This window comes from Halichoeres trimaculatus, unplaced genomic scaffold, assembly GCF_033239565.1.
Source record: "Halichoeres trimaculatus isolate MK-OKI-2021-1 unplaced genomic scaffold, fHalTri1.1 fHalTri1_scaffold_227, whole genome shotgun sequence".
NCBI classification, from domain to species: domain Eukaryota; kingdom Metazoa; phylum Chordata; class Actinopteri; order Labriformes; family Labridae; genus Halichoeres; species Halichoeres trimaculatus.
The window spans coordinates 375,001-392,761 of record NW_027437222.1 but is presented as its reverse complement, the minus strand read 5'-3'; the positions used below and the strand labels follow the sequence as shown (position 1 = coordinate 392,761).

At 43.6% G+C, this 17,761-nt stretch overlaps 1 protein-coding gene and 1 pseudogene across 5 annotated transcripts in view; one reads left to right on the top strand and one right to left on the bottom strand.

Annotated features, from left to right (window-relative positions):
• Nucleotides 1–6: 6 nt before the first annotated feature.
• LOC141786579 (pannexin-1-like) lies at nt 7–10,332 on the bottom strand (annotated as a pseudogene).
• Nucleotides 10,333–11,294: 962 nt separating this feature from the next.
• The window catches only part of LOC141786569 (remodeling and spacing factor 1-like), a 16,105-nt gene continuing 9,638 nt past the window's right edge, over nt 11,295–17,761 (top strand). For 2 of the 5 annotated variants that reach the window (XR_012597844.1, XM_074665171.1), the window contains exons 1-9: nt 11,295–11,535; nt 14,110–14,201; nt 14,781–14,873; nt 14,954–15,159; nt 15,245–15,369; nt 15,564–15,665; nt 15,866–17,294; nt 17,403–17,619; nt 17,726–17,761. The exon at nt 17,726–17,761 is cut by the window's right edge and continues 171 nt beyond it. Coding sequence is in view for 4 of the 5 variants with exons in the window: in XM_074665171.1 (XP_074521272.1) it covers nt 11,295–11,535; nt 14,110–14,201; nt 14,781–14,873; nt 14,954–15,159; nt 15,245–15,369; nt 15,564–15,665; nt 15,866–17,294; nt 17,403–17,619; nt 17,726–17,761 (2,541 nt within the window). In the remaining variant the exon portion in view is untranslated. Of the gene's footprint in view, nt 11,536–13,301; nt 13,522–14,109; nt 14,202–14,780; nt 14,874–14,953; nt 15,160–15,244; nt 15,370–15,563; nt 15,666–15,865; nt 17,295–17,402; nt 17,620–17,725 lie in introns of those variants that run through there. The other 3 variants (XM_074665173.1, XM_074665172.1, XM_074665174.1) reach the window with 3 other exon arrangements.

The following is a 17,761-nucleotide window of genomic DNA, read 5'->3' as shown; positions in this document are numbered from 1 at the left end:
GTAGACGCAGGCGCACAGCAGAGTGACAGGGTCAGGCTGCGGCACAGCAGGTAGTAAAAGAGCAGCTTCCTCGAGCAGCGCTTGGTCATCAGAAACTTCTCCACCAGCGGGTAGTTGAAGCAGCCCTCGGTGGGGTCGCTGCACAGGAAGAGGAAACAGCGAAGGTCAGGGGGTCAAAGACAGACTCTCAGAGCCAGGACGGTGTTCAAACAGCTGATAACATCCTCAGATCCACTTTTTCTGAGGAAGCCCCGTGTCTTCACATCAGGGACGCCGGGGGTCAGAGTCAGTGCTGTCCACATTTCAGATGATCAGCGAGTTGAAATCCTCTTCAATCAATGAAAATCATTGAGTGTGAAATCATTCACCGCCCTGCTGCTCTGAGAGCAGATGAAACAGAACCATCCGGATGTTTCTGTCAAACACAAACACTGTGAAACGGAGCGGGACATCAGCTGTGGTCATGTCTGAAACTCAAAGGCTTCTGGGTAAACATCTTTCAGCGTCACAGTGTCATGTATAAAAACCTTTATCTCCCTAATGTCTCCTTGTCATTTTGGGCTGTTCTGATCATTTCTCCTCCGGCCCCCGAAACAAGGACTTGGACCTTTGGTTTAGTCTTGGACTTGAGGACTGGACTGCCCCCCCCCTCAGAAACGTCAGTTCTGGATCGGTGAGGGATTTTTCACCTCTCTGTTGTTCTGTCCATGGTAATGTGCATACCTGCTTTTCTGTTTTGTTTGTTTTGTTTTGTTTTGGTTTTGTTTTGTTTTGTTTTGTTTTGTTTTGTTTTGTTTTGTTTTGTTTTTTCCGTCTCTAGTTTTACTCGTTTTTTCCAGTAAAATAAATAAATAAAGTGATTTAAAGAAATGAAAACAGAGTCTCGTCTGCTGGTCTGAGTTTTGGGCTCACCTGTCGGGGCCCAGCTGTCCTGACGTGGTCATGCGTTTGGCCAGCGTCACGGCGCGGTTGTAGCAGCGGTCCCAGCTCCTCCATGATGAAGCTGAGGTCGGACTGCAGGAGAGGAGCAGCAGAAAACCCTCCAGAACAACGCCGGCGTGTACATCATCACCGCCACCAGCAGCAGGATGTAGGGGAAGAACTGAGGGACACCAGACGTGACATCACAAACCATGTGACTATCCCCACTCCCCCCCCCCCCCCCCCCCCCCCCCCCCCCCCCCCCCCCCCTCCCCCCCCCCCCCACCTGACTCAGCACACCTGATTCAAATGATCAGCTCGTTATCAGGCTGGAGCAGAGCTTCATAACGAGCTGATCATTTAAATCAGGTGTGCTGGAGTCAGGTAACATCTAAAGGTTAGGATACGGAAACACTGATCCAAGGGATCACCAGGATCCTCTGAAGGATCACCAGGATCCTCTGAAGGATCACCAGGATCCTCTGAAGGATCACCAGGATCCTCTGAAGGAATCACCAGGATCCCTGAAACTACAGAAACCTGAACTCTTGGTGTTTGGATCTAATTTCCAGTAAAAAAAATCCTCCTGTTTTCTCAATGTGAGCAACATTCAGCTAAAAAGTCCAGAAAATGTTTTTTTAAATGTTATGCAAAGACAATAATAATAATTAGGTCTGAACTGTTTTAACAATTTAAAAAAAGTCAGTGGGTCAGGATGAGTCTAAAAGACATTTTCTACTGACAACAAGAAAAAATGATGTGATAAGATCAGGTTTTTTTACTGACACACCTCTGTCCTGAGGTTGGTTAAAGTTCAGTTTTTCTCAGTTTTTATTTTTGAATTAAAAAAACTGGAGAGTCCAGTCCTCTTCATGTTTCCCTCTTTCTTAAAGGGCAGCACTCTCAGCTCTTTGCTGTTTCTTCACTTTGTTAAATGCTCCAGTTTTCATTTTATTTTACTCTGTAATAAAAACCTTTGTTCCACCAGAACAACCTGGTTGTTGTTTCCTCTGAAATGAGCTGCGGTGAAACACAGGAAGTCAAGAAGAGACGTCTGGTTTAACGGCCTGATGCTGCCGTCTGACGGTGAGCGGTGTAAAGATGGCTGACGAACACGGGTATTAATGAAATCATCACAGCCTCACGCTCTGACACAGACAGCTCTGATCCAACACGAGTCAGATTTCTAAACGGAGGAAACAGGACGTTTGGTGAGATGATGCTCAGAGATGAAACTAAGGTTTTCAGCAGCAGCTTTGATTTCTGAAAAATGAGGCTGAAGAGTTAAACAGCAGGGCTGAAATAATGATGAGAGAAACGAAGAGACATCAGGAGGAACAGATCTGTGTTTCCTCAGGATTTTCTTTCCTTAAATAAAACTAAAGCCTAAAACCATCAGAGCAAAGTTTGACTCTTCACTGTTCGGCTGAACGTCAGACGAAGCTGATTCATGGTCCAACACTTCACCACGCAGCACGTTTTATCTGTCATTAACTTTTCCAGCCGTGGAGATCATCTTCTGATGCTTTTATTACACCACAGGGTTTGTTTTGCTCCAAACACGTCAACCAACCACAAACTTCCTCAACCACAGCCAAACATTACCACACACAGCGTCATGTGCAGAGCAGGAGACGTCTCCAGGTGTCATGAGGAAACATCACGCACAGGATCCACGTCTGACGCCCCAGGATAAAAATCAGTCAGTAAATCAGTCAGTAAATCAGTAAGGATATTCAGTCAGTAAATCAGTTTTTAAATCAGGTATTAAATCATTCAGTAAATCAGTCAGTAAATCAGTTATTAAATCAGTCAGTAAATCAGTCAGTAAATCAGTTATTAAATCAGTCAGTAAATCAGTCAGTAAATCAGTTATTAAATCAGTCAGTAAATCAGTTATTAAATCAGTCAGTAAATCAGTCAGTAAATCAGTTATTAAATCAGTCAGTAAATCAGTTATTAAATCAGTCAGTAAATCAGTTATTAAATCAGTCAGTAAATCAGTTATTAAATCAGTCAGTAAATCAGTCAGTAAATCAGTTATTAAATCAGTCAGTAAATCAGTCAGTAAATCAGTTATTAAATCAGTCAGTAAATCAGTTATTAAATCAGTCAGTAAATCAGTCAGTAAATCAGGCAGTAAATTCAGTCAGTAAATCAGTTATTAAATCAGTCAGTAAATCAGTTATTAAATCAGTCAGTAAATCAGTTATTAAGTCAGTCAGTAAATCAGTTATTAATTCAGTAATTAAATCGGTCAGTAAATCAGCCGGGAAATCAGCTATCAAATTCAGTAATTAAATCAGTCAGTAAATCAGTCAGTAAATTCAGTCAGTAATTCAGTCAGTAAATCAGTCAGTAAATCAGTCAGTAAATCAGTTTTCAAAATTAGTCAGTAAATCAGTTGGTAAATCAGTTTTCAAATTCAGTCAGAAACTCAGTCAGAAAATTCAGTAATTAAATCAGTCAGTAAATCAGTTATTAAATCATTCAGTAAATCAGACAGTAAATCAGTTATTAAATCAGTCAGTAAATCAGTTATTAAATCAGTCAGTAACTCAGTCAGTAAATCAGTCAGTAAATCAGTCAGTAAATCAGGCAGTAAATTCAGTCAGAAAATTCAGTAATTAAATCAGTCAGTAACTCAGTCAGTAAATCAGTCAGTAAATCAGGCAGTAAATTCAGTCAGTGAATCAGTTATTAAATCAGTCAGTAAATCAGTTATTAATTCAGTAATTAAAATCATTCAGTAAATCAGTCTTTAAATTCAGTAATTAAATCAGTCAGTAAATCAGTCAGTAAATCAGTCAGTAAATCAGTCAGTAAATCAGTTATCAAAATCATTCAGTAAATCAGTCTTTAAATTCAGTAATTAAATCAGTTATTAAATCATTCAGTAAATCAGTCAGTAAATCAGTTATTAAATCAGTCAGTGAATCAGTTATTAACTCAGTCAGTAAATCAGTCAGTAAATCAGGCAGTAAATCCAGTCAGTAAATCAGTTATTAAATCAGTCAGTAACTCAGTCAGTAAATCAGTCAGTAAATCAGGCAGTAAATCCAGTCAGTAAATCAGTTATTAAATCAGTCAGTAACACAGTCAGTAAATCAGTCAGTAAATCTGGCAGTAAATCCAGTCAGTAAATCAGTCAGTAAATCAGTCATTTAATCAGTTAGTAAATCAGTTATTAAATCAGTCAGTAAATCAGTTATTAAATCAGTCAGTAAATCAGTCAGAAAATTCAGTAATTAAATCAGTTATTAAAACAGGTATGGGGCGAGCCCGCGAGCTAGTTCAGGCAGTCAACTCGAGCAGCACTGCTATACACATACCACGTGTCTCACACGTCATAACCATCTTGCAATCACACTTTCTCAATTGGGCGGTCTATTTTAACCGGGAGTCTCTCATCCCTCTCTGCCTGTCAATGCCTTGGCTGCCCTGCGATTGTAATGCTGCATGTTTCTTTGCCCCCACCACCACCCCAGCAACCACCTGCAGGCTCCGGGGGGAATTATGTTCAGTATGTTTTGCTCATCACTCCTCAATGTCACCATGTAAATTTATTGTGAGGGGTGATGAGGCCGAAGCCTGGACGCCAAACATAAAATATATTTGCTGCTAAATAAACAATTCAAACGTGAGTTGTCTGACTGAAATTAAATCATTCAGTAAATCAGCCGGGAGATCAGTTATCAAATTCAGTAATTAAATCAGTCAGTAAATCAGTCAGTAAATTCAGTCAGTAAATCAGTCAGTATATACAGTCAGTAAATCAGTCAGTAAATCAGTTATCAAAATTAGTCAGTAAATCAGTCAGTATATTCAGTCAGTAAATCAGTCAGTAAATCAGTTTTCAAAATTAGTCAGTAAATCAGTTGGTAAATCAGTTTTCAAATTCAGTCAGAAACTCAGTCAGTAAATTCAGTAATTAAATCAGTCAGTAAATCAGTCAGTAAATCAGTTATCAAAATCATTCAGTAAATCAGTCATTAAATTCAGTAATTAAATCAGTCAGTAAATCAGTAAGTAAATCAGTCAGTAAATCAATAATTAAATCAGTTATCAAATTCGTGTTAATTCAGTAATTAAATCCGTCAGTAAATCAGTAATTTAATCAGTCAGTAAACCAGTAATTAAATCAGTCAGTAAATCAGTCAGTAAATCAGTTATCAAAATCATTCAGTAAATCAGTCATTAAATTCAGTAATTAAGTCAGTCAGTAAATCAATAATTAAATCAGTTATCAAAATCATTCAGTAAATCAGTCATTAAATTCAGTAATTAAGTCAGTCAGTAAATCAATAATTAAATCAGTTATCAAATTCATGTTAATTCAGTAATTAAATCCGTCAGTAAATCAGTAATTAAATCAGTCAGTAAATCAGTTATTAAATCAGTTTTCAAATTCAGTCAGTAAATCAGTTATTAAACAGTTAGTAAATAAGTTATTAAATCAGTCAGTACATCACTTATTAAATCAGAAATTAAATCAGTCAGTAAATTCAGTAATTAAATCCGTCAGTAAATCAGTTATTTAATCAGTCAGTAAATTAGTTATTAAATCAGAAATTAAATCAGTCAGTAAATTCAGTAATTAAATCCGTCAGTTAATCAGTTATTAAATCAGTCAGTAAATTAGTTATTAAATCATTGAGTAAATCAGTCAGTGAATCAGTTATTAAATCAGTAATGAAATCAGTCAGTTAATCAGTCCGTAAATCAGTCAGTAAATCAGTCGGTTAATCAGTTATTAAATCAGTCATTGAATCAGTCAGTAAATCAGTCAGTAAATCAGTAATTGAATCAGTGATTTATTCAGTCAGTAAACCAGTCAGTTTATCAGTTAATAAATCAGTTATCAAATTCAGTAATTAATTCAGTAATAAAATCTGTCAGTAAATCAGTCAGTCAATCAGTCAGTAAATCAGTCAGTAAATCAGTTGTAAAATCAGTTATCAAATCAGACAGTAAATTAGTCATTAGGTCAGTCAATAAATCAGTTATTAAACAGTCAGTAAATCAGTCATTAAATCAGTCAGTAAAACAGTCATTAAATGGGTTATTAAATCAGTCAGTAAATCAGTCATTAAATCAGTCATTAAATCAGTAATTGAATCAGTTATTAATTCAGTCAGTAATTCAGTCAGTGAATCAGTCAGTAAATCAGTCAGTAATTCAGTCAGTAATTCAGTAAGTAAATCAGTAATTAAATCAGTCTTTAAATCAGTCAGTAAATCAGTTATTAGATCAGTCAGTAAACGTATTAAATGAAGAATGAATCACATCCAGCGCCTGGTTCCACTTTCACTTCAGTCCCACATCCTCAGCGACTCATTCAGAGAGACGACTGTTTCTAAACACACCTCACCCTTCTTAGAAAAGGTGTGTTTTAATTATAGACCAGGTAACACTCTGTGTGTGTGTGTGTGTGTGTGTGTGTGTGTGTGTGTGTGTGTGTGTGTACCTTGTGCAGCCACAGAGGGAGGGTGTGTGTGTGTACGGATGCCCAGCAGTACGAGTCCACGTACGCTGCCTGCCTCCAGGAGAAGTTAGTGGGAGCGAAACAGCTGATCTGAGTACCTGAAAAAAACAAACAGGTGTGAAAAACCTGGACAGACAGAGGTTCAGACAGGGTCAGGGTTTGAAACAGTTTGGAGACTTTTATTTTAGGTGAAAAGGGTCAAAGGTCACAAAGTTTCTTATCATTAAAGGAAACATAGACGCTGATATTTGTTTAGTCCAAGAGAGCTGGCCGCTTCGTTATCTGATCTAAAGACTCTGATCAACTCAAGAAACACCTTCAAACCTTCATCAAACTTTAAAATCCTGTTTTTGATAAAGAGTGAAGTCTTTCACGGATAAACTCTCATGTCTGGACCCAAACCTGGTGAAGTCTGCTCCTGGGAGACTCTGTAACCCCTCTGAGCTCAGTAACATGAGTGAATGAGCTGCTTTTGTTGTTTAATGAAGCTTTTTCTTTCAGCCCCTCAGCGCAGAGTGTCTGAACGTCTGATTGTCCAGAGTCCCCATGAAAAACAACGACAGACGTCCAATGAGCGCTCCACTCACCCACAGAGACCTCCTGAGCGAAAGCCAGAGAGATGAGGAGCAGCGGCAGGCCCACGGCCACGCAGGTCACCATCTTGTCCACAGCCAGCTCAGAGCGCACGCTGCGGTACCGAGCCTGGTTCGGCTCTTTCAGCAGGAAATCGCTGAACACGTACTCCGTGGCCACGTGAGCGATGGCCATCTTACTGCTCACCTGTTACCTGCAGAGAAAAACAAAGACTTGTTCAGGTTTCAGTCCCAGAGAGACTCTTTAACACACAGTGAGGGCCTGAGGCCAGATCAACAGCAACCAAGGCACCAGGCAGAGTCAGATTCAGAGTCAGAGTCAGAGTCAGATTCAGAGTCAGAGTCAGAGTCTGATTCAGAGTCAGAGTCTGATTCAGAGTCTGAGTCTGATTCAGAGTCAGAGTCTGATTCAGAGTCAGAGTCAGTCAGATTCAGAGTCTGATTCAGAGGCAGAGTCTGATTCAGAGTCAGAGTCAGTCAGATTCAGAGTCTGATTCAGAGTCAGAGTCTGATTCAGAGTCAGAGTCAGATTCAGAGTCAGAGTCTGATTCAGAGTCAGAGTCTGATTCAGAGTCAGATTCAGAGTCAGAGTCTGATTCAGAGTCAGAGTCAGAGTCAGAGTCTGATTCAGAGTCAGAGTCTGATTCAGAGTCAGATTCAGAGTCAGAGTCAGAGTCAGATTCAGAGTCAGAGTCAGAGTCAGAGTCTGATTCAGAGTCAGATTCAGATTCAGATTCAGATTCAGAGTCACATTCAGTCAGAGTCAGAGTCAGAGTCAGAGTCTGATTCAGAGTCAGAGTCACATTCAGTCAGAGTCAGAGTCAGAGTCAGAGTCTGATTCAGAGTCAGATCAGCTGTTTCCCTCACACCTGGAGCAGCACAAAGTTCACCTGTCAGAGCGTCTCACTGTGAAAGCTGCTTCAGCAACAAGAACATGGTTCATCCTGCACCACCCGTCCTGCTTTATTTAATCTTTCTCATTTGTTCATTATTTTTGCGTCTGTACCACTTTAGGTCCTGTGTTTATATCATGAAAATAAAACGTTTAACTTCACCTCCACCTGAGGGAACCTCCACCTGAGGGAACCTCCACCTGAGGGAACCTCCACCTGAGGGAACCTCCACCTGAGGGAACCTCCACCTGAGGGAACCTCCACCCTCCTGCCCAGGATCAGCTCAGCGTTAGCTTCACATTGATCAACACTTCACAGCTTTGAATCACACATGATGAAGATACAGTTCTCCAAGTTTTGATTCAAAGTTTTCAGATTTTTCATGTCAGATGTCAAACAGCTGCAGTGTCTTTATGTTCCCAGTAATCTGATCATTTATGAAGGTTAATGAAGGTCTTTGAGCTGCAGACCTGGACATAAAAAAACTATCTGCAGACAAAACTCTGGGCTCTGAGAAACTTCTTTTTCTTACACTTTTCAACATTTTATAAACTGATTAACTCAAACTTTTTGAAGAGTAAAGTTAATCTTTGAAGAACCAAGCAGCCCACTGACGCAGCAGTTTGTGTCATTTTTTAAGAGTCGTACTCTCTTTAAATCAAAGTTAATCAAATTAAGAAATATATATTGCCACTGGTCGCTCAAGAGCTCGGTGTTTTTTCTGAGATATTTTCAAACACTAAGGTACAAAAGAAGAAGACAAACACTCTGAAAAAGCATCAGCCTTTTTTAACCAGTTAACAAATAAATCAAGTATCGTGACTGCACAAAAATCAATTGAAAAAACACGTTTGCAAAGTTTTTAAAAAAAATAAACCTTAGTATAACAAATATGAATAATAATCAATCATGTAACTTCTCTTTAACGTGACTAAATACACTGATAACCAGTATAAACAGATGGAGAGCTCCTGGAAACGCGCTGACCTGTGGTTTTAGAGCCTCTGAGCAGCTGGTCTGAATTTCTGGAGGTTAAAAATAGTGAAACATGTTTCTTCATGTTGTTTATCGAGCCACAGCTAAAAACAACCCGTGACAGACAGCACACACACACACACACACACACACACACACACACACACACACACACACACACACACACACACACACACACACACACACACACTCCTTTGTTCAGCTGGGTCAGGGTCTGCAGTGATAAGATTATTGAAGAGAGTTTCAGTTGATGAAATCACTGAAATCTTCTTCCACAGACTGAGTAATTAATTAATTAGTTAATTAATTCAGCTGATCACTGATGACTGAGACAAACTCTGGAGAGGAGGAAAAACTCAAACAGACTTTTTAGTGACTCTTAGATAACTTTAACTTCCAAAGGAAGAAGTTCATTTAGCACAGGGTGTTTTAATGAAGGAGGAAACCACAGCCCATCATTAAACACACACACACACACACACACACACACACACACACACACACACACACACACACACACCATGACACACAGTGATGACTGTAAAGCGGGAACATGAACCTGAACTCACCACCAACGTGCTCCGTTCACATGAACCGTGTGTGTTCCGGTGTCATATCTGAGCTGACCGGCTCCGTGCTGCAGGAATCAAACCCTCAACCGTTTCCAGGTCTGAAGACGACACCGACGACACATTCAACAGATGAAACAACACACACCAAACTTTCCAGTCCGCTTCCTGTCGGACGGAAAACGTCTTCCGTCTGATTTGCATACAGATGCCTTCAGGTGCTGAACAAAAACTCAGATTTTCCACGTTAACTCGCTGCGTTCAATGTAGCTCGTAAATTTGCACTTTCTGATGTCGATAACAAAAGGTTGGGAAGTCATCAGTGAAATGGGTTCTTCTTTAGAGAAATGCTCGACTACATCAGATTTTTATTTGAGGCAGACATTTGTTATGAATACTGAGGAGTCACATGATCAAACTAACAGACTTACAGAGTGGGCAGAAAAACATCACCTCGGTAAATAATCCGTCGTTACTGGGAAATCACAGTAGCAGCAACTTAAGCCTTTATTTTGAAATGGTTCATCTTGGGATTTATGTTGTTGATCAAAATAGAATTATAATGCTCTTTTTTTAGGAAAATCCAACAGTCCCTGAACGCCTCATCATCCCTCACAGCGTGACAATCTGCGCAGCATGCAGCGAGGCAGAGGAGTGGATGGACTGTGACACTGAACGACACAAACTGTTCATTTAAAACAGCAGCTTCATGGGAAATGCTCGTTGGGCCTTTTCCGCGGATCGTTCACTTCACGGAAGATTTCTTCAAACTGTTCAATCAAAGACGCTCGAGAGTGAAAATAAAACGTTTTTTGACAGTTTTTGATTATGGTGTATCGCGTTGAATTCTGGGCATTTCTAGCTCTGCCCTCCCTGGTCCTCCCAACTTCTCACAGATGCATCAAGTTACTGAAAGTTAACCACAGTAAAACCGGAAATTGAAATATTTGTGTATGAAATAAAAAGTCTAAATCAATTTTAAGCGGCGGAATGTTTAAATATTTGGGCACAATAATCAGGCTTCATGTCTCTGTATAATTAAATTACTGTGATTGATTTCTAATTGGATTTAAGAGAAAAGTTTTCTATTTGTGTCTGAATAACCGCTTTGTCAGCCAGTCCATATTTTTCCTAATGTATATATTCATTTTTTCCCTTTAGTAATCTATTTTATCTGAAATTAGTTGCACAGCAGTAACTGAGGCTAGCAGAGGAAGTGTTACATTTTGTAGGTAAACATGTTGCCTTGATGTTCACATGACAATAAACATGTTTTCTACACAATATGATTAATATCTGAGAATTCCTTAATATGTGTGCACAATACATCAACACATTTCACACACATCATTAAATTCTATTTGCAGACGATATTTTCTGGTTGGAGTGAGTTGATTATGATGATTATTATACGACTTCAATGGCTTAAAATATTTAAATGTATGTAATTGATGTTTTAATGAAGTGGTATGTCCTTGTTTATCGTCTTTTTTATTTCTCTTTCGTTGTTTTTCTAATGTCTTGTCTGGGTTGTATGATAGTGTGTGAGTTAGATTAGGTTGGTTTGAGTTTGTCAAGTTGTTTTTTTTTCTCCAATCGTTATTTTTATTGATTTTAACATCTTTAAACATGTCATCAGGCCTCTGTGCAAACTGAACCACACAAATATCAAATATCAGATACTCACAGAAATAAACAGTCAGTTGTATGATAATTAACAGCAATGATGATGAGAACAGTAATAATGTGTTTGTGCCTAACAGTGTCAGACCTGTTTTACTCTGAAAGCCTGACCCGGAAGTGGCCTCGGTTTCGAGCCCCAGCCTGACACCGGTAGATGCTTCACTCCCTCCATTCATTTCATTCGCACACAGTCGCATCCCAGCAGCGGGCCCTCCCCTCCTGTTCCTCTCCGCCTGGAAAGATGGCTGCTCCGGTGGTGCTGAGTAGCTCCGGCCCGGCGCTCTGCCCAAGCTTCGCGGAGGTCTGCTCGTTCCTGGAGCGGTACGGAGCGGCGCTGGACCTGCCCGAGATGACTTTCCCGCAGATGGAGAGGTATCTACGGGACACAACGACAGGTGAGAGCTCGGTGTTCTTGGTGGCAGTGGGGCGAAGAAGTGGTGGAAAGCTGCGACACTTGAAACCGAAGGAGAAGGGGTCCACCACCACCACCATCAACATCATCATCATCACTGGGAGGATGAGGAGGGTGACGGACACTGTGCAGTGTGTGAGGCTCGGCAGAGCAGCCTGAGGCTCCACATGGAGAGCCCGCTCCGTGTTTCCGTCCGTTACTCCCACCTGAAACATTTGGGGAGAGGAAAACGCAGAGCGTAAAAACGCCAAGCTCCAGATCCCTCACTCCTCCGGACACGTTCAGAGCTGGGGCTAAAGTTAAAGGTAGCAACCAGGGGCGTGACGAGAGGGGTGGCCAGGGTATGGGGCCCCCTTGGGGTCCAATTGGTCACCCCAGGGGCCACCAATAGATTCCTACTATGGTTGATCCCCTATGACCAGAGGCAGGCCTTGTGCTGGAGTCAACTCTCTGGACTGTGTGAACACAGGCTGCCAGTCGCTGTCTGTGTGAAAGTAGAGTTTGATACGTACTTTAAACACGAGGAAAAATATTAACAAGTAGTTTTATGAGTTAGTCAGGGGAGAAAATAAATATCTGTCAGGAAACTTTGTCTGCCGTGACAGGAGATTGTTTCAGACGTGGCGCTACATTAACACTTAACCTGCACAACATGAACTCCCCTTCATACTAACAAACATACAACACGTCTGACTGAAGTTTAATGGAAGGGATAAAATTAAGCAGATTTAATGATCAATGTTTTACAATTAAACGCAAAAACAGGCAAGTTGCTCATAAAGTATCCCCCCACGTGGACAATGCACACGTTGCTTGCAGTTTTACGTACTTCAAATGTGACATCATCGTCCTTATTTCAGTCTATTAGAGGATGTTTACAGAGGGCACCGTTAAAGAAAATAACTTTTTAAGACATAGGTTTATTTTGCAGAGGCTGTTGAGTTTTGCTGTAAAAACCATCTTTTTCTGGCTTGGTGTGTATGTAGCTTATAGTGTTTCTGGAGCCAGCCTCAAGTGGACAGTCAAGGAACTGCATTTTTTAGCACTTCCACATCGTTTTCATTTCTCACAGCTGGAGGCTGGTGTCGAGTTGCAACACTGTTTTCACCTGTTTGGAGTTAAAAACTAAACCAAACTTCACCAGAACATGAATAATAATAGTAGCTGGTATCATGTGCTCGTCCTTTGTTTGTGCTTGTGTACAGTGATCATGCCACCCCTGTGTTACTGGGTGCCTCAGCTGAGACACCCCTGTGTTACTGGGTGCCTCAGCTGAGACACCCCTGTGTTACTGGGTGCCTCAGCTGAGACACCCCTGTGTAAAAAGTGTCAACACGCCCCTGATGCAGACCGAACAGGGTTCCGGATCTGTCATGTGGAGTCGTAGTCCGGCTCCAGTGACAGGTTGTTGATGACCCTGTTCGTGTTGGAGTCCACTGACGCTGAGCTGTTGGTGTGTGGGGTCCGTGATGCAGCACAGCCCGGTGACCACACACAGCCAGCTCCGGACCGCTGTCAGGTGTCGTTTTTCACCGGCCTTCCCGCTCAGCACCGGGCTGACAGCGGTGCTCTGTCCGTGGTTGTCGTGGTTCTGTTCTGGTATCAGCTTCTGTCCCTCCTTTCGGGCCCTGTGTGAGCTAACAGCGGCTGATGTTTGCTAAAAACAGAGGATGTTATTTTCTTGGTGGAGGCTGTCAAGCCCGCACAGGCGCAGTAGGTGCTTTAGCTGCTGGCTAGCTGGTTAGCACCGAGGGTTCCGTTAACTTTTATTAATCGAGTAAAAAGAAGCAAAACAGTAAATTTATTACACCAAACCACATGAAACGAAATGTTTCATGGTCACTTCTGCGGTTTTAGCGTCTTTTCAGCTTTTAGCGGGAGTTATCTTCAAGCTACGAGCTAATGTTCGACCACTGCTGCTTCTGTTGTTTATCCTCCATAAGTTTAAACTGCTACAGCTTCAGTAAAGGTAGATATTAACACACAACCACTGAGCTTGTGTAGCTCACACTTCACAGTCATATAAGATTCACTACGTCCTCTCAATCGTGACTCATGGGTTTGTTTCAGTGAATAACTCAAACATGCAAACAGAGAAAACTGGAATTTCCTACACTTTAGTGGACCGCAAAGCTGCCTCACAGAGCACAGCCTGTTTCCTTTAAGAGCATTTTACACTCAAACACAATGACAACAATAGAAATACAACTTTGTTATGGTGCTATAGAGAACTATTAATAATACAATAATAACTATACTACAACTTAATGAATCTCATATGTTGACACTGAATACGGTTGGTATCCTGTAACAGACAGACAAAATAGTATCTGGTATAATGGTAAATGTAGATCCACAAGATGTAGATTATGTTTCTCTTTTTGCCTCATAAGCAGAGGGTTCGTAGATTTGATTCAGGTGAACTTGAATCATCCACAAGCAGACTTCAAAGCTGTGTAAAAAAGTAACTAAAGAAAGAAAGTTTGTTGATACTCTTCGTTTAGTGATGCACTTTTAAGCTCAGTGTTTTGTTAAACTCGTCCTTTGTGTTTTCCAGTTCCCAAACCTCTGGTGGAGCTCCATGTGAAGCTGCTCCGAAAACTGGGGAGGTCTGTGACCACCGACCGCTGGGAGAAATATCTTGCAAAGGTGAGAGCTTTAGCATTTTCATCTGAGAATAAAAATGTACTTTACTCTAACTTCATTACATGTAAACTGAAATATCTTGAGCATTTTTCTATCTGCATTTTGATAAAATGGCCGACAGCTTAAAGACAGTCATTGATCATAGTAATGGGAAGTTAACTTAAATAAAATAGTGTTTAAGGTGTGCTAAGGGAAAGGTGCACAAGCTACACATATTTTCACAAAGAATTGTTGAGAAAAGGTGATAGAAAAGTTGACTGAAGCTGGGAAGAAGCTGAACCAAGGAGGAAAAGATCCAACCTGTTGCTCAGTGGTCCAAAGTGCTCTTTCCAGGTGAAAGTAAATTAGCTTTAAACCTGGAAATTGAGATCCTACTGTCCTGAGGAAGAAAACAGGATCAAAATCTAAAACGTGAAAGAAATCTTCTGCGCTCTGTGAAGATCTGGGTTAGTGTTACACACATTCATATCACGTAAGAAACCATAAAATGATCTAAATGTCTTCTTATCCAAATTGCAATGACTGAGCGAATTGACAGCTGGTAACCTGAAACACTTTGCTGCTGATTTCTGTCCGTTAAAGGTTTGCCAGGAACTGAACAACACCTGGGCATGGGAGCTGGAGCAGAAGGGCTACCAGGAGATGTCCATGGAGTGCAAGTCAAGCATCCTCAAAGTACGGCACATCCTGTTTCACTCCGTCTGCAGGAAATGAAACGTCTGTTCACCTCTCTCCTCTCCTCTCCTGTCCTTCAGTATCTCTGCGAGTGTCAGTTTGATGAAAACTTAAAGTTCAAGATGCTGATTCACGAGGAGGACCCGGAGAAGATGCGCTTGCAGCCGATCGGTCGGGACCGCCAGGGTCTGATGTACTGGCTCCAGCTGGACCACGAGCAGAACATCCGGCTGTACACGGAGGAGCAGGACGATCTGGATGGATCCACCTGGAAGTGCATCGTCAGGTAGACGTTTCTATGTCAACACGAGGATATGACTGGGCTCCGTTAAGTACGTTTGTGTTTTGTGTAACCAACACTGACTTTTCAGGACCCGTAACGACCTTGCTGACGCTCTGGAGCTGCTGAAGGCCCAGATTGAGCCAAACCAGAGTCAGGATCCGGAGCAGAGCCAGGCCGGAACCAGAAGTACCAGCCCTGCAGACAAAGATGAGGGTACGCAGTGTCCAAACATTGAAAAAAAAACTCGTGTGTTTGTGGATGGGTTAGGGTTAGGGGTTAACCCATCAGAACATGTTTCTGATGTTTCAAAACCCAGATGAGCTCTCAGCAGAGGGAAAGGTTGGATGAAACTGTGAAAGTTTAGGAGTTTAGGAGTTTGTGTGATGAGGTTTGTGCTCACGTCTCAGGAGATGAAGCTGCAGAGAGCGCCAACCCAGAGCCCGGCAAGGACACAGACACGGGGAGTAAAGAGGACGCCACTGCCAGCGAAGACAAACCTCTGATCCAAGGTTTAAAGAAGAAGAAGTCTTCCTCTCCTCTGTCTCTGTCTCTGCCTGTCTCTGTCTGTCTCTGTCTCTGTCTGTCTGTCTCTGTCTCTGTCTCTGTCTCTGTCTCTGTCTGTCTCTGTCTGTCTCTGTCTCTGTCTCTGCCTGTCTCTGTCCTGGTTCCTGTCTCCAGGAGTTGAAGTGTTGTGTTGTGTGTCTTTCAGAGGTAAAGCAGGAGCAGACTGACTCTCTGACGCAGGAAAACTCGGAGGCCGAGGTGAAGGACGACAGAACGGACCACAAACCGCCCGTGTTTGATAACCGCGTGAGCACCATCACCACCATCGTTAAATCAGAGTCCAGGGACACAGAGGCCCCGAGAAATGCCGTGTCCGTGGTCATCACACCGGGGGCACCTCCTCCCAAACAGGAAGTGAAGAAAGAGGAGGAGGCGGAGCGAGCGGTGGTCCGGAGCAGCCAGCAGGCCAAGATCCCGCTGAAGAAGAGGGAGCTGAAGCTGGCCGAGAGCTTCCACAGCAACCACCTGAACAACAGCAGCATCATCGTGTGTAACCCCTCAGTGATCCAGACCAAAGACGCCCAGGCCAGGGACGGGTCCCTACCAGACTCCTCAGCCCCCCCTGGAGGTCCGGCCGCCTCACAGCAGCAGCAGCAACAGGCGGTTTCTGAACCCAGGCAAGAGCTGACCAACGGGAGAGCGTCTGTGCTCCTGGCGCACAAAGAGGGACAGAACGGCGTCATAGGGGTCATAGGTCAAGTCGTAGGTCATGTTGGTGTGATTCGCAGCCCGTCTGAGCTCCACAGGGCGCCGTGCTCTGCCGAGCAGGAGCAGAACGGGCCCAGCATCAGGGCCGCAGAGGAGGAGAGGGAGGCGGGCCGGCAGTCGGTGCTGAGGAAGGGACCTGTGGAGGGGGAGACGCCGGCCGCGTTCAGCACGCCTCCTCCTCAGGCGCCGGGCCAGGCGCCGGGCCAGGCGCCGGGCCAGGCACCGGGCCAGGCGCCGGGCCAGGCGCCGGGCCAGGCGACCAAGCCGCTGTTGGTGTCTTTGAAACCCGATCAACTCCTCGGATCCGTCGAGGGAAAAGTGTGCTCGGTTCGCATTTCCACGCTTCCTCAGAACGCAGGGGCGCTCAGGAGACCGGCGGCAGGAAGCGAGGAGGAGAAACCCAAAGAGGAGCTGAAAACCGCGCTGCAGCAGGAAGACGACGGCGTGGACGAGATGGACAGACGGGCGAGGAAAGTGTCCCACCGCGCCGTGGAAGAGGACGCAGTGACGGCTGAGCAGGAGAAAAATCAAAGCACTTCAGGAAAGTCGGGGACAGGAAGTCCTGGTCCTCCTGTGAAGGTGGAGCAGCAGGAGAAGAAGGAGCTCCAGGAGGAGGAGGCTGTGAACGGAGAGGAGGCAGCTCCATGCAGGGCCAAGGACTCCAAACCTGGACCAGAACAGAAGCAGGGACCCCGCGAGGAGGCGTCCTCCGAGCTCCAGAAGGAGGGAATCAGGCTGAAGATCAAGATTCCTCCTCATCGGAGGAACAAGCTCAAAGGAAAAGGAGCGAAGGAGGAGAGGACGGAGAAGGAGCACGGGGCGCAGGAGGAGGGGAGATCACTGAGGAGATCTGCGCGGATCTGCAGGTATGAGCAGCACCACACTCAGGAGGAGAAGCTCAGTGTTGGTCCAGGTCCTGGTGGTCTCAGGAGCTTTGATTTGACCTTTTTGACCTTCTACCTTTTTCCTTTAAGATCATCTGCTTTGCCAAACTGCAGGCCGAGCTCCAAGGCGGCTGAGAGCCCCAGGAAGAAACCGCAGAGGAAGAAGGCAAAGCCCAGCAGAGCCAAGGGGGAGGAGGAAGGGGAGGAGGAGGACGAGGAGGAGGAGGAGGAGGAGGAAGAGGGCAAAAGCTCGTCTGCTAAGTCAGAGATGAGAGCAGAGCCTGTTGGTCCGCTCAGGAAACAACGGGTAACGAGCGTCTGTGTCCTCTGAGAGCCAGCGCGTTCACACAGACGCGTCTTTCTTCTTCTCTGACTTTCTGTCACTGCGCTCTCTCTCTCTCGCCGCTTCGCAGGGCAAACGGAGGCATCGGCGCCCCCGCTGGTCCAAC